The sequence below is a fragment of the Octopus sinensis genome, linkage group LG2 (genome assembly GCF_006345805.1).
Source record: "Octopus sinensis linkage group LG2, ASM634580v1, whole genome shotgun sequence".
NCBI lineage: Eukaryota > Metazoa > Mollusca > Cephalopoda > Octopoda > Octopodidae > Octopus > Octopus sinensis.
In genome coordinates, this window is record NC_042998.1 from 137,565,046 (window position 1) to 137,582,710 (window position 17,665).

General features: G+C 34.4%; 1 protein-coding gene across 13 annotated transcripts in view; it reads right to left on the bottom strand.

Moving 5' to 3' along the window:
- Positions 1-17,665, bottom strand: part of LOC115232554 (ralBP1-associated Eps domain-containing protein 1) — a 139,448-nt gene that overhangs the window by 16,206 nt on the left and 105,577 nt on the right. For 5 of the 13 annotated variants that reach the window (XM_029802497.2, XM_029802498.2, XM_029802499.2 and 2 more), the window contains 3 exons: positions 14,074-14,331; positions 5,000-5,272; positions 117-172 (listed from right to left, as the gene is read on the bottom strand). In XM_029802497.2, the coding sequence (XP_029658357.1) occupies positions 117-172; positions 5,000-5,272; positions 14,074-14,331 (587 nt within the window). The remainder of the gene's footprint in view (positions 1-116; positions 173-4,999; positions 5,273-14,073; positions 14,332-17,665) is intronic. The other 8 variants (XM_029802505.2, XM_036499690.1, XM_036499686.1 and 5 more) reach the window with 3 other exon arrangements.

Here is a 17,665-nt window from a genome sequence, read left to right on the forward strand (position 1 = left end):
TACCTCAAATCATTTATATACACATATCTCTTTAGCATGTCAACAGCAATCCATATTGAAAACATAAATATTAAAGATGGTTACGAATTAAGTTATAATATACAGAAGCTACATACATCTTTAGGAGATGTCCGAGGTGGCACTGCAGGAGGTGGTAACAATACTGAAGTGCCTGAAAGTAAGTAAAATGCATCATTTAAACTGTTCCATATATTATATTATAGATGTTACATAGTTTATGATTTAAAGGTTCAAGGCAAGTGTAAATTATCAAACACAGAACAAAGTAACACACATTTTTCTATGTATGGTTATAGTTACAACAAGCATGAACTAATAACTAGAACAACAATATACAAAAATATAGCAAAAGAAAAAAACAATAGAAACTAAAATTATTGAGAGAAAAAATAATTAACATTTACTTATTAGCATATCAATAATAATAATAATAATAATAATAAGAGAAAAGCAGCAATTCAAACAGTAACAGAAAACAACAGCAAGTAAATAAAAAAATATTAAAAAATGGTGTTGGTGGAGCTGACAGAAGGGGAAAAAAGAAGTTTTGTTGGAATCAAGCCACAATGCATGATGGGGTTAGTATTCCCAGTTGTTAGCACAGATATAGCAGTGATATTAATAGGTGTCTGAGAAGAAGTCAGTAAAGTTTCGGATCTTTTCTGTTTGATAGACGGAATTTTCTAGTTAACTAAAAAATTTGAAACTTCGTATACTGGTAGAATGTGCCAAAAGAAAACATTATTGTAAACAAAATTGAAAACAAAATTGTAATTCGTAACTTAAACGTAGTTTAATTTTACGAATTTTAACCAATGAAATCCCAACATCTTCGAATTTTAACCAATGAAATCCCAACATCTTCGAATTTTAACCAATGAAATCCCAGCATTGCTGCGTTATCGATATTGATAAAGAAATATAGCAGACGCACGACACACACACACACTCTCTCTCTCTCTCTCTCTCAAACACACGCATATACATTTGCACAAGCACATAGTAATTAATATATAAGCGTACACACACATACAAACGGACATATACATACACACACAAGCATACATACACGTTCATGTTTTGCCACTTGCCGCAACAAATTTGCACAAAAGGTAAATAAACCAGAAGGGGTGGGGTCAATGTTTCATCGTTTCGGGGTCGATAAATTAAGTACCAATTACGCACTGGTGTCAAGGATTTTTTTCCCAATTTATATCACAGCTTACAACAAGCTGAGGGCATCCTTTTATGAAAAAATATTTCGCAAATTTTTACAATACTACTCACACTCCACACACAAACTCGAGACCGATTTAGGCATATTATTGTTTTGTTTTTGTTGTTTCTGGCCCTTCAAAACCATGGGAGAAGCCTTTTCGGTAAAAAAAAATAAAGAAAATATTCAAAAAATATCGTTAATATTTTTATTGGGCGACGAAATTCATCGATTTAAGAGATATAGCTGTTATTTCTAGCACATGTAGAAGACAGAAGAAGAGACAAGGATGAATAAGACATGTGCGTGTGAGTTTTAACTCGTAAGTAAATAATTTGAGCTTGAATGCTGCAATTTCATTGGTTAAAATTCGTAAAATTAAACTACGTTTAAGTTACGAATTACAATTTTGTTTTCAATTTTGTTTACAATAATGTTTTCTTTTGACACATTCTACCAGTATACGAAGTTTCAAATTGTTTAGTTAACTAGAAAATTCCGTCTATCAAACAGAAAAGATCCAAAATTTCTAAGTGAAATGAGTTTTAATTGAAATAAAAATACTATGTCATCTTTTGTTGACAAGGCAAGAAAAAGAAAGAATTTCTATAATGAAAAATAAAAAAGAATACTAACAAAAAGGGAAGGAAGTTAAAGCTCTTTCTCATTCATCTTGAATGAGAGTTATCAGCATTTTGTTCAAGATTTTGGACTGAAGAATGCTCAGAGTAAACACTTGCGTGCTGACAGTGCTACTGAACTTTGGTTCCAAATGCAGGAGCTGAAGTCTCATCAGGCAGTGAAGCAGCAACAAACACCTGCACAACAGCACGAGTTTTGTTGAGTTAGATGTTGCAACTCTGGGCCACATGTTTCTACCATTGTCAGTGCTAGTTCTTGCCGCACCACTTGTCCTCTTGAGCCAGATGTAATGTCTTGCTTTCTCAGAGGCTTCTGGCATCTTTTCTATTATTCACAGCTAATCTAAGTCTCCCAAGCATCAAGTGAACTCTTCCAACAAAGCCTCTAACACCTACCTCTACAGGAAAGCATATTGATTCACATAATTAGTGAGAAACTAATACATAAATAATGTGGAATTATGGTTAAGTTACTAAAAAGGTAAGTCAGCAACTCATTTTCATTTTCTGATTAAAGCTATGAGGGACATTCAATAAGTAATGCCTCTGACCCACTTGCAGTTGTTTGATCTAGCTGAAATTTTGCATGTGCAATCATTTATATCTCTATAGAGTAAGTGGCAAATTACAGCTCTGAATTCATTGTGGTTTCTGATTTACAGGTGTTTGAACCGAGTCAAGTGTGAAATGGAGCCTGTTGAGTGTTGAGCAGTGATCCGGTTTTTGTATTTGAAAGAACACACACCACGGGAGACTTTTGATGAAATGAAAGTAACTTATGGTGATGATGCCCCATCATATGACCTTGTAAAACGCTGGCATCGTGAATTCAAACATGGTCGGAACTCTGTGGAAACAGCTCCCAGATCTGGTCGCCCCTTCTGCCATTGATGAGGCATCTGTCCGTCAAGTTGAGGCTGCCATTTTGGAAGATCGACGCATAATTATTCGCCAAATAGCCCATGAGGTCAAGATTAGTACCGGGTCTGTGGAAACTATCATTCATGACCATTTGCATATGCAAAAGGTGTCTGCCAGATGGATTCCCAGGTTGCTCACGCCTTTCCAGAAGCAAGAACGCGTCGAGTGCTCGAGGGTGAATTTGGAGATGTGCCAAAATTTTTCAAAAGACTGATTACACAGGATGAAACCTGGGTCCATCACGATGATCCAGAGACCAAAACCCAGTCAATGCAGTGGAAGCACCGTGACTCACCCCCTCCAAAGAAGGCAAGGGTGCAGCCCTCCGCTGGCAAGGTCATGCTCACAGTCTTCTGAGACCAGGACGGAGTAGTGATGACAGATTTCCTGGCAAAGGGTACCACAATTGCAGGAGCTTATTATGCTTCACTTTTGAGGAAATTAAGAGAAGTTATCAAAATCAAGAGGCGGGGCAAGATCAGCAAAGGCATCTTCCTCCTGCAGGACAACGCTCCGGTCCACAACTCGCTTGTCGCCAGATCAGAAGCACAGGCGTATGGCTATGAACTCCTCCCCCATCCCCCTACTTTCCTGACCTTGCACCCTCTGATTTTCACCTCTTCCCAGTCATGAAGTTGTTTTTGAAAGGAAAGCGTTTCCCAGATGATGCAGCCTTGATTTCTGAAGTCACGTTCAGGTTGGAGGACCAAGCTGGGGTCTTCTACAAAAACGGTCTCCAGAGCTGCATCAAACAATGGGAGAAATGCGTAACTCTGGGTGGTTCCTATGTAGAAAAAGACTAATAACTGTGCCAAGTTTTGTTGCTCTACTGCTATGGGGAGTGGGTCAGGGGCATTACTTATTGAACGCCCCTCGTATTTCACTATTTTTAACTTTTGTTGCAAAAAGTATAAACATCACAAATTTTTTTTTCTTTCTTTTTGATAGTGGGGATTCCTCCAGGGACATTGTGTCTGTGTAAACCAAACACAAAGTCCCAGGTCTAATTAATATGCTAAATACTCTTAAAAATGGGAGGCTACCTGAGGAAACTATCACAGTGTACTTTGTTCTCTTACACTAAGACATTGCTGAAGCATTTAACTAAGCAGGAATAAAATTTGGGCAAATGGTGTACCCCAGCAGCAATTATTCTAAGGAAAACAATCACTTCTAGATTAATCATGGTAGGATTAGAAGTTTTACACAGAATATACATATTTAAATTATTTTTTTTACTTCTCTCATTACAAAGATCCTAAATAATATTTTAATCATAGGTAGCCATGTATAGAGCCATTTAATCATCAGCATGACATAACCTTAGGTAAATAAATTACACTTAAACATTTTATGAAACAAGATAGTTTAGAAGATATTCATGGAATGTGCTTTTCTTCTTTCTTTCTTTTCATAGGTCGTTAATAGTTCAAGAACTGAGAGAGAAGACAGAGAAAACTCCTACATACAGATTAATTATTTCCTGGGAATTTTTAACCTTCTGAAAGAGTTCATAAATGTAGATACTATTATAGTTTTGACTACAAACAAATTTCACAGGCTATTTTTTGATATATTTTAATTTAATCCATAATTGATATAATAATACATAGATAAGAAAAATAACTTGACTAAAAACTTAAACAAATAGCAAAAACATAAGGAAATCAAAGCACAAGAAATAATAATAATAGTGTTGGTGGTGATGGTAGTGCTTTCAATACAAATACATAAACTCACTACACCCTAGGTGATTTTTTAGACAAAGTTTCTGAACATAAGGTGAAGTAAATGATTTAAAAGATATACAAACCTTCAACTTATGCATGCACGCGCACACACACATGCACACAGCATGTAGGTGTGTGTGAGTGCTTATAATACAAACATACTAACACATACACAGACAAACACAAAGAGATTGTTTAATGAGGAGGATAGCAAAGAGAAAGCAAAACAGAACAAAAGTTCTCTTTTTCAACCCATCCAAACCCTCAAATCCTAGAACAGAAAGTGGGTTCAGATACTATGCAGTGACAAATAAGAGTTGGGGGGGAAACAGGTTTGTAATTATGAGCCGAACCAAAATAAAGGGTTGGGTTAATTTATTATTAATGAATGTTAACTAGAACTGGTCAGTAATTAACAAAAAGTATTGAGTGATTAGTATTATGAGATGATTTTGAAAAGTAGGACCTACCCACATCACCTTTCATTTTTAAGTCGACAGAAATGCTCCGTCCATGTGACTGGATTGGCCGAGGGGGAAGTCTTGGAGGTCCAAACTGCCCCCCTGTAGTGGCTGGACTTTCAGGGGTCACAGTCTGCTGGACTGTGGTTGTAGTTGTGGCTGTCACGCTGATGGAGGCCGTGGTCCCTGCCGGCCCTTTGTCAGAGCTACCAGTGTTGGTCATCTGGTCCCCACCTCCAGTACAAGGGGCTGGAGGAGGTTGGAGGTGCCCAGGTCCAGCAACTGAGGAAACAGTGCACAATTTAGCCAGCTCAAATAAACTGAAGTAAGACAACTTCATACAAACAACAGAGTGAGAAGGTATCCAAGTTAGAGAAAATCAAGATTTAATGTTTGATATAATAACACACTTACCCTAATAAATTAATAAGAGGCTGCTAAAAACAATTTTTTTTATATTTTAAATGTACAATTAATGTTAAAAATCAAAAGAAAGAAAACAAAGTAACAATATTCAACAAAAGAAAAATATAAAATAAAACAAATAACACCTATTTCTCTAGATATATTCACTTTCTGAGTTGAGCAATGTACTTTCCTTGGATTTTCTCTTTCTCACCTTCATATCACATTGTTTTTCTCTCTTACAAGTGTAGTACCTCGTATTAAACTGAGCAACAGGATCGTTGTTGTCATTACCATTAATGATAAGGTGATAGTAATGTTCAATTCTGATCATCTTAAAATAGTAACCAGTTGTACAAAATAACATTTTGCATTTTATATCCAATATATCCACCACACTTCTGTTGTAACAATTTGAAATTAAGTCACCATAGTTGACCACATAACTGTGTAGATTACTACCCCACCAACAACAGGCAGCATGATTAGTGTTGAAGAGTTGAAATAGGGGATAATATGTATATGCAGATCAACCATACAAAATCAAACAATAAAAGCAAATGAGACAAATGTGGAAAGGGAGGAGAGGTGCTCTAAAGGTCAAACTTTGAGGCCAATGTTATGTACATATACAATACACACACAAACACTTATAAACACACATATTCATACACAAACGCACAAAACCATGCATGCATATACATATCTAGTGCAGCTGTCACTCACAATTGATTGTAACCTGGTAGCTGGTATACACTTTCATCTTAGGAGCCTTGGTAGACACTGACACCTTCTCAGGTCTTCCACTCTTGATCCAACAGAATATTGCTGGTGTCGTCCTCTTTTTTATTCCATCTATCACAACCTCAATCAGCTGAAACTTATTTTTTGGCTGAGTAGAGTGGAGTTACATAAAATGATGTGCCTTGTTTGCTCAAGGACACAAAGTACCACCCAATCCAAGTATCAAACCCAAGACCTTATGGTTGAGATCAACACCTTAACTACTAAGCCATACTCCTACATACATATATAGATATACACATAAAATAAGATGATAAAGACGACCACAATGAAAATATTAAGGATGATGATGATGATGATTACTCTATCTTGCAAAAAAAAAAAAAAAGCCATCCCATTATTTAATGTTCAGTTTAATGATTCAGTGTCCATTTGCTCATGTGCTCTAAAATTCTGATGATTTATAAAGTCTAGAGCAAACATTACAGAGCAAACTTGACATCTCCACAAGAATATTCAGACACTTCTATGTGATGATATTCTTATGCATATGGCTTCACAATCCAGCTTTAGATTTATACCCTTTGATGTGCCTGCAGGAACTTTATGCAATACCTCCCAGTTAACAATAGCAAAAGTCTAGGCTAAGTCAACAAAGACCTGACATAGACATATCTGCTGCTTGATAAATTTTTCTTGAAATTGATTCACAGAAGAAAAGAAAAATCAAGTCCTTTGTATCCTCTACCTGATCAACACCCAGAATATCATTTCAAGTAACACTGAGGGATGTCTTTCATTAAACTAATTTAACAACAGTAATCTAGACAAAACCCTGCCAAAAGATTCCAAGTGAGTAATACCATAAGAATTACCACACTTAGATCCAGATGCTTTGCTTTTCATATCAAAAGTCTCATCAAGCGAGTCATATGGTACAAGAGTTCTGTCCCAGCTTTTCTTGTTATATTAACCTTTTTAAAACAATTCCACTTGGGACCATCCCTAGTTCTATGATATCAACTCACTGCTCTAAAGTGATTTAAATTAAAACCTTGCATGACAGTTTCTTGTTATGTTCTTCACACCAGCTTAATAATAACAAATTTGTTTTGATAAAAACTTCATTATTTTCAAACTAAATTAGAACTAAAACAATGTATTTCAATGGAAATCTGGCCCAAGGAACTTGCATAATTTCAACAAAAATGAGGTAAAAAAAAAGGTAACTCAGAGTGGCCAGTGGCATGTATTTAAGGTAAGGGTCACCTTCTCAAGTCATGCCAACTCATAAGAACCAGTTTCCATAGCATATAACTTCCCTGCCTGGATGGGACACCAGTCCATTGCAGGATTACTCATTTTTGCCAGCTTAGTGGACTAGAGCAACACGAAATGAATTGTTTTGCTTAATAACACAATGCATTGCCCAGTCCAGGAATCAAAACTACAATCTTACAATCATGAGTCCGATACCCTAACAACTGAGCCACGTGTCTCCACAAAGGCATGTATTTGAACAACACTGGCAAATACAGTTATATCAAATACTACAACATAAATTCTTCATTTATGAAAATTATCTCCATATCCAGAGGATGTCATAATTATGAAAATGGCAATAGCCATTTTGATAATTATGATACAGGGATGTACCACACCTATGAGCACACAAAGTGGTCTTACAAGAAAGTGAGTGAACAGCTACTATATAGATACGTACACACAGACACACACAACTACATGTGGACAAAGAAATATATTTTAAGTTAGAAGGCTCTAATGAAAACAACTTTAGAATATTCAAAATGCAACTCAAATTATTTATAAAAAAGCTTTTCTTGCACACTAAAGAATATTAGGCTTGTGAAAAAAGTCGCCAAAAATATCATTAAAGGCAGCCTTGAAATAAGAAGGAAAGGGAAAGAAAAAAACAAACAATAAAGCATTTAACAACTGAAAAGCAAGGTTAGGACAAAAAGGACATAACAAAATAATTGTGTAGAGAGAAAGCAAGTGTAATTAAGTGGTAAGTAATCTCAATGATATAAAATATTATAAAACTATTTTACTTAATAAATATTTTAACAGAAATATTTTCAATCCTGTAGACTTGGCAATAGAAATAAACCTTGTGGTTTGCCAATAAGGTTTTATTACAAGAATTGATTAACAGAAATAATTAAAATGTAGCAAAGAATATTATTAGAAGAAACTTTAAAAAAACCTTTTTTTTTTTTCATACATATTAAAAAGAAACTCAATGACGAACTGATGAACAACAAATCTTGTGGCATCTTTGAAAGAGTAAAATAACAATAAAAAAAATAACATTGAAAAAGCAAATATAATGTAGCCATTCATAACTTCCAATTAAAACTAAGCTTTCTAATTTTGCTTTTTGGTTGTAAGGACAAAAACTTCAAGGAAACATAAATGAAATTGTGTAATGCTCATATTATCCCCAAGCGCATTAGTGGCAATATGTACATCCTTTATAGAATCAAAAACTGAATCATAGACACTAACATGCACCATTCAGACCCTGAGCATCATTGCATCTGATTCTCAGCTAAACATATAAATTATTTCCAAAAATAAAAATTAAGATTATATTTACAATAGGCTCTGTCATCATTTCTTTATATTTATGAAATCTATACCATCTTGGGTCATACTGTCCAATTCCATCCACTAATTTCTGTGTGTGACAATTATTTTCCTCCTGTCCTTTTGACAACTCTTAAGCAAAGCCACTGGTTAGATATAATAGCTCTCTTCACACAAAAATTACATAAAGGACTACTGCTGTTTCTGACATAATACATCACAATTAGAACACCTATCTTTAACTGCATTGTAGCTACTGCAACATCTATGACCTCTCCTGTTCCTGCTATGGTTAATCTAGGGATGTAACAACTACAGTATAGGCAACGTAGATAGTGGTTGCCTACCTAGAGATTAAATATAAAAAGTAAATGCTTTCCAATTCATTATAAAAATACTAATTTAATGCATAGAATTCATTTGTTGCAGCGCGGAAGGTGTTTATAAGCCATTTAAGAAACACCTTCCGTGCTGCAATTGTTTTCGTTCCAGCACACGATCTCAGATCAGGTCACTTGCTACGCAAGTACATCTCCATAATTCATTTGTAGTATTTTATAATCAACAAATCATGATATATAATTTCTGCCTATATATATATATATATATATATATATATATATATATATATATATATATAGTTATTTACATTTGATGATATTTGTCCTCATCTTGTTTGTTGTTAACACAAAGTTTCAGCTGATATACCCTCCAACCTTCATCAGATGTTTTGGGGAAATTTCGAACCTGGGTTCTCATTCTTAAGGTGTTTTTCGATATTATTATTATTATTATTATTATTATTATTCAGGTTACTGCCTGGAATCAAACTCGGAATCTTGGGGTTAGTAGCCCATGCTCTTAACTACTACGCCATATGCCCGCGGGCAATTATGGAGTGAATTTTAGGGCTTATAAATCTAATATTTTCCTACCCTTCCTTAATATCGGTTCCCATATGCTACTCATATCTGCACTCAATCTGCTTAGGAGGTTGTATATCAGCCAAAATGTTGTGTTAACAACAAAGATGAATATTTAGAATATTCAAAATGCAACTCAAATTATTTTTAAAAAAAAGCTTTTCTTGCACACTAAAGAATATTAGGCTTGTGAAAAAAAGTCGCCAAAAATAATGTACATAATTCCTCATCTCTTAAAATATAGAACTGTGTATATATATATATATATATATAATTTCTGAAACTTTTCTGGTTTAACTATTATATGGATGAGAGAGGTGAAAGATGTTGCTGTAACCATAATTCAAGTAAAGACCGTGTTCCAAATGAGAAATTATATTAGCAACATTAGACCTAAAGACAAAGCTTGTGTAAAGAAACCTATTAAATCTAGCCACCACCATTGATTAAGAGTTGACAAAAAGTAGGTTGTAAAATAATTACAGCTGCCATAGAATTTGGTGAATGGAACCAGTCAATGTGGCCCTAGATGGTATAGAATTGAATATAAATACAATGACAACCCAAATTGATAAAAAGCTGAGATTAAGCCAGTAAAATTTTATCTTGAAATCTAGACACAAGCAAACTAGTAACTTGATAGATTTTACTAATACTTAATACTGCAGAGAAACATTTATTTTTAACAATGTGAAATAACACAGAACATTTTATTTCAAAAGCAGAAGAAATGATTAACTAGACTGCTGGTTTTGTTAAATAATAAACATTTTAATAACAAAGAAAACAAATACCTTAGTAAACTTAGACTTAAGATTTAATCTTTCCATTAATAGAAAATCTCTGAGTTTTTTTTTCTTTCTATGGCTCCATGCTCTGGAGTTTGGTGGGTGCTAAGAATGCTAGGTGCAGATAAATGGATTATAGGAATAGTTCAATCTATATGAACAAAGTAAAGATTGGCAGCAGCAAATTTTGTAAGGAATTTAATGTATAAGTAGATTTTTTCCCCACCAAGCTTTTAGCTACCACCACCTCCCTTTTGTTGTAATTCTAGGGTCAAATAATACTGAAATGGAGCACATAATATGTTTGGGAACTTTGATATGTGTTAATGACCAGGTTCTCACTGCAGAGCCTGATCTATGGACAAAAAAAATTTTTTTTTTTTAACCTGGTATAGTGATCAGGAGTTAAAAGACCAATATAGCAAAGTTTAATGTACTGAAATAGCAACAGAGAACATGTGATCCACTACCATCTAGAAAGTAAAAAAAGGTGTTGGTAAGATCTCAATATTATGCACTTAAAATGAGTATTGGAAACACAAAAGCTGTAGACTGAAAGGGAACCAAGATTTAAGATACAGTAGATGTACAGTAGTTAGCATTAGCAACATCATTGTCATTGTTGTTTTAACATCCAACTTTCCATGCTTCCATGAGTCAGTTGGAGTTTATTGAGGCAAATTTTCTAGTCATATGTCCTTCCAGTCACCAACCTTTACTGCTTCCAGCATATAAGAAATAATTGCCATGCAGTTCCTGTTACCAAGATAACATAATTAGTGTTGGAAATGGTTGTGATGAACGTATAGTAGCACAAGTAGAAAGGAGATGGATAAAGTTTAAAGAATTGGTACTATTACTGGTGGCAATGGATTTCTTGAGTCATTGAGGGAACTGCTACATGGTCACCTAATCTGCCAGAAATAATTGCAAGATTATTCCTTAAGTACCACCTTGTTATCTTCAAATAGAAAGGAAAAAAATAGATAATATACTCCTAAACACACTATTTCCAGAAACAAGACAGGGTGGTCATGGTTGGAAAAGTTTGATTATAGGTTGACTCAAACAGGGTTGACAAGAACTTTTCTTTCCCTTTGCAAAAGGAGGCCTTATGAAGCTTATGTAATAATCTTGAGAATTAAATGCAGGTGTTCGATAAAGACTAGAACATGTGGCTGTTCAAAGTTAATTTGCATTGAAGGCACAGTACAAGTGTGAAAAAAAGGCAACCACTGAGCATAAAAGGACTTGGACAAGTGACTGCACTACTATAGTTATGAAATGAGGGACTTGCTGAATGGAATTATTAAAAAATGCTGCATTCTAACAGTGGAACATACATATGGCAGAAGACCAACTATCCCCTCTCCCTGCAAAAAAAAAAAAAAGAAAGAAAGAAAGAAAGAATTGATGATCTCAGACCTAAGAATAGTGCCTCTCACAAATGAGTTGACACAGTCTCAAAAAGAATAGGAATAAACCACACAGCAGTCTTGCACATTTCCTTTTAGTGTAAAGCATTAAAAAAAAATTAAAAATCAAAATACATAACAAATGCTGCAACATACCATAATACTCAAGTTTATCCTAATTTCCAAAGTGTTAACTTGTTGGAAACAACTCACCAGCACCTAGATAAGTTACTAGTTTACTACACAGTTGCAGTTCTCCAAGTTAATAAAATACTGGCATAGAAACTGGATGAAGTGTTTGCATTTCACTTGTCTCACTATTGTTTCAGTCTCAGATAGATAGTCCAGTCTACCAAACAGCATGAACATTAGTTTAACAGGCAAATGTTTCATTATCTTGCAAGGATTCTTCCTAATTAACTTATACTATCTATTCTAATAATTATTTCAAAGCAACTTCTTACAGTATATGTTTTAGCTAATATTTACTGTTATCTTCTTATGTTGCAATACAATTTTTATACACACACATACACACAAACATATTCTCTTTACTTGTTTCAGTCATGCTGGAGTACTGCCTTTAGTCGAGCAAATCGACCCCGGGACTTATTCTTTGTAAGCCCAGTACTTATTCTATTGGTCTCTTTTGCCGAACCGCTAAGTGACGGGGACGTAAACACACCAGCATCGGTTGTCAAGCAATGCTAGGGGGGACAAACACAGACACACAAACATATATATATATATACATATATACGACAGGCTTCTTTCAGTTTCCGTCTACCAAATCCACTCACAAGGCATTGGTCGGCCCGGGGCTATAGCAGAAGACACTTGCCTAAGATGCCACGCAGTGGGACTGAACCCGGAACTATGTGGTTGGTTAGCAAGCTACTTACCACACAGCCGCTCCTGCGCTGTGTAAACAAACTTTTTATTTTTATTTTTGGAAGTGCCAAATGTATCATACAATCTGGAAAGTGATATTTCAAATGCAGTATAGCTGTGAAATCAGCAGAAAGATTGGGTATTTTACCCTTATACAATAGAAAACGGATTCATCTGCTGACAACTTTTTCTGTCATATAAGAGTAAAATACCCAATCTTTCTGCTATTTTCACAGCCATACTCTGTTTGAAATATTACTTTCCTGTTTACACACACACACAATATTCTCAAGCACTAAGGTGGCAAGCTGGCAGAATTGTTAACATGCCAGACAAAATGCTTAGTGGCATTTCATACATCTTTACATTCTGAGTTCAAATTCCACCAAGGCTTACTTTGCCTTTCATCCTTTCGAGGTTGATAAAATAAGTACCAGTTGCACACTGGGATTGATGTAATCAACTTACCACCTCCCCCTAAATTGCCAGCCTTGTGCCAAAATTTGAAATCAATATTCTCAATCACTCACTGTAGTACACAAATACTTTATTTTATTTTGTTCCATTCCATTTCCTTGAAAAATATGAAAACTTTCTGTACTTGTACATGAATAAACTAAAGAATAATTTCTTCATTTCTTCTTGGCTCATCTTATTACCAAAATACTATTCTGCACACAACCAAAATGTTTTGTGTGTGTATGTGTGTGTGTGTGTATATATATATATATATATATATATATATATATATATTAAACCATCAAACTAAAATTGTACATTTGTATTTAAATTTTTTTTCTTTTTAAATAAGAAGAGTTATTAATGAAATAAGAACAAAAAGTATAATACATACAAAAATACAAAGAAAAACAAAAATTTAAACAGCTATCAAGGAAACAGTGTGATAGTTTTTCAATGTAACAATAGATAAAAATAAAATAAAATAAAATAAAACAAAAGGGTAAACAATAATGAAAACTAATGAACAAGGAGGCTGCCAATGATATTCACAGAATAAACAGCAAGCAAACAAAACCCAACTAACCAGTAAAATGCATGCAGGAAAACAACAGCTCCAAGCAACGCGTTCATTCTGGAGCACAGTTGACACCAAGTATATTTGGTAGCACCTAAGAAAGGAGATGGGTATGGAGACAGAAAGATAGAGAGAGAGAAAGAGAGAGAGAGAAAGAAATGAAAGAGGGAAGATATGTATGGGGGACTTGTTTGATGCTACCTTTCATAACAATGGCCTGTGTTAAAGGAGGGAACTGTTATGCTTAGTGGAGCTATAGTTGAACGCGTACCTGGGGCAGTTTTCTTGGTTGCCACTGGTCTGGGGCGGCCGTGCAAGGAAGTGCTGACTGATGGGAGGACTGATTTGGGAGACATGGGTGAGGAGTGGTCAGTTGGGATAGCAGCAGACAAGTCATTAAGCGATGTGGGTTCAACGCTGTACGACATTCGTGATGGTTGTTTGGACGATGGACTGGTTGTCAGCGAAGATGCATCGTGCTGGTCACCACAGACAACTGGTGCACTGTTACAACAACCAGTAGCCAGATCTGAAAATCCAAACAAGTAGAGGACTTGGTAGCATAATTCATTAAGTAAAGGGTTTTAGCATCTTTTAACAAATTTACTTTAAGTTTAATTCGAAGTATAAATAATTAGGTTATTTCATCACTTCATGAATCTCAAAAAGTATTTAATATAGACAAGAGTTATCTTTATGATCAAAACTACTTGTGCTAATGGGTTTTCTTCTGAAAGAAATATATTTAACTTAACAATATAACGCTACAAAATTTTTTTAAAAATAAAGAAAAGTACAACAAAATTAAGAGTTATATTTTTGATTAGTTAAAATAATTCCTAACATTTTCTACTTTCTAGAAAAATTCCTTACAACAAAAGATATTTTAAATTTTCTCATTTTCAATGAGTTTATAAAATTTATTTTAAGACAATAATAGTTCTGAATGCCTATGTTGTGGAAAAGTTTTCACTATATAATACTTATTATGTCAACATAAACATAGTTATTATATATTTATATACAATTTAGATTATTTCATTTTAACCAAACTCATATGTAGCATGCATATTATTGTTTTAATGATCAGCACACACATGCACACACACGCGCGCACGTATCTACATATAAACTATTTCATGGTGCATGGATATGATGATTTATTAAAAGTTATCAATTTTGTATAGATGCTGTAACAAAAGCCATTTCTATTCACTTGATGTGGAGTGGGTATAACAGTTACCTTCAGTTTGCCTGAGTAAACCAACCAAAGTAATGTGTCATAATTTGGGCAAAAATAGAATTAGTGTTAACTAATAATCTTTGTTGCAGTCTGGTGGCTTGTGTTGCAGTCTGAGAGCTACATTAGCTGAATCCAAACTCAAGGTAGGGTTTCCCATGTAGAGCAGGAGGAAGGACAGAGACCCAACTAATATAGACTACTTCTCAACAGCAAAAATGGATTTGCATAGGGTCGTCAACGCCTTTACCCAGAAAAAAGCAAAGCAACAGAAGCATTGATGATAATTCAAAACCAACAAAATCTGGGAGAGGAAAACACAGCCCAGAATTGAGAACAACGGAGTAAAGTTGTCAATGGCCCATGCTCCATAGAGAGCAAAGGGCTTAAGAAATAATCTTTGCTATATGACACTTTAAATAAAAAAACTACTGAAGTTGGTGAAAATTCCTTCTTACAATTTATGACCTTGTGCATAAATTAAAAACTATTAGATCTATTCAAGTTGATCTACAGAATATTGTTATTTATGATCAAATGCATTCAAGCAACCAACATATGATTTTTATATGTCTTTTTTTTTTTTTATATTTCATTTCACTACTGAAGTGGTATTGCAGATACATAATCTGTGATGGTAAGGAGTGAGCTGCTTTAAGATTATTGAGATTTCAAGCAGGAAAACTTTAAACTAAGTGCACAAGCTGACACATCATCATCATTATCCCGTAATATCCGTCTTCCATGCTGGCATGGTTTGGAGGGTTTGATAGGATCCAACAAGCTAGAGGACTGCATCAAGTTCCAATATCTGTTTCTGGCATATAGCCAATTATTCACACAAACCATGTTTACCTAGAAGTTATCAATGAACACCATAACTGTGACAACACACACTTGTATGGGGAATGCAGCTGTGTTGAGAACCAGTGAGTCATAACTGCTCCCACCTATACTACATTTTGTTTGTGACCCTGAAAGAAAAATTGCAGTACTTCATTGTTGCAGACAGGTGTAATATTCTGATCACTGCAACAAAACCTGAAATCTATTGGCAGTTCTAACATCAGCTGGACCTAGGGTATAATATCTTGCTCATAACCTAGTTTTAAAGAACTTGATAAATAGCATCCACCCCATCTTGTCCAAAATCAACTGGATCCAACAAACATAGTCAAAGTTGATTGCAGGAGGAACCAGAGATTTGGCAGTTTTTGACATGAAACCATCTGTGAAGTTCTATTCTGATAATTTTGTCAGAGTTGTTTACTTAGCCTTCTGCTATCCTTAGCACTCACAAATCAGTGAGAAACCCTTAGTTGGAAATCTGACAATAACAAGTTTATGTTACAGTCTGACTCTCAAGATAGTGTAGACTTGAATTTCAAGTTTATATCCTAGACCGATGTTCAGACCACTACACACTGGATTCAACCAAACTTTTAGCTAGTCTGATGTTTTGGTGGGTGTGCTAGTTTAGTTTCACTCAATACAACCATGTAACTGATTGTACTTGATTACCTATCAGTAGCATTCACACTTACAAGTAACTTGAAAAAAAATATATATATATACATATCTCACACACGCACATACATACATATATTTACATACATTAGTTCACATATATTCACTCACACATATACACATAGCCATACATGAGTTTTTTAATTACATCAAAATATTTACCTAAGTAAATTGAAAATGAATTCATTATCTTAAAATAAAACAATAATATATGTATATTCCTGTGATGTTTAATGTTAAGTATATATTTAAGATTAAGTTAGTAAGAAGTTGTATGAAGCTAGATTGATTTGTTTACTTCCTAAATGCTTCACTGGATACCTAGTACGATTGCAACAATTTAGTGCAGACCTAATTTTTTCAAAATGCCTAGAAGAGCTGAAGCATTATCACAACAGAAAACATTAAGCTTTATTGGCAACACAAATTAAATTAACACATGCAAAATGAAGTAGGTCTGAAATATCAACTAGGATTTAACAATAAAGTAAAGTTATAGACTTTTCAGGATGTAAGTATTGGCAGTTCGGATACTTGAGACAAATGAAATTGTAATAGCTATCAAAGTTGAAATACATCATAAGAGATTCAGAAACAATGGAATTTCTTCAATAAATTGCATGCATTATCAAAAACAACAATAAACCACTTTGAAATTACTTTCTCTTTCATATTTGAGTTTGACAAATCCAACAAACAACAGGTTTTTCTCCAGTACTATACATAAGATGATACCTACAAAGATTTATGTGGTGTGTGTGAGAGAGAGAGTCTCTGCATGTGCATGAATGTGTGTAAATGTGGGTGTGACTGAGTGTGTGTGTATGTGTACGAGGGTGTGTGTGTGTATGTGTGAATGTGTATGAGTGTATGTGAGTGTGTACATGTGTATGGGCATGTGTGCGTGTGTGTATGAATATGTACATATTTGTAGCATGAAATTTTGCTTACTAACTTTCTTCTATTTTTTTTTTTTTTAATCATTTCAATAAAATTATTTCCATAAAAGAAATTATGACCCCAACTAGCACACATCCACGAACAAAACAAACAGCCTTTCACTTGATATATTGAACTACCATTAGGATTTTTCTTT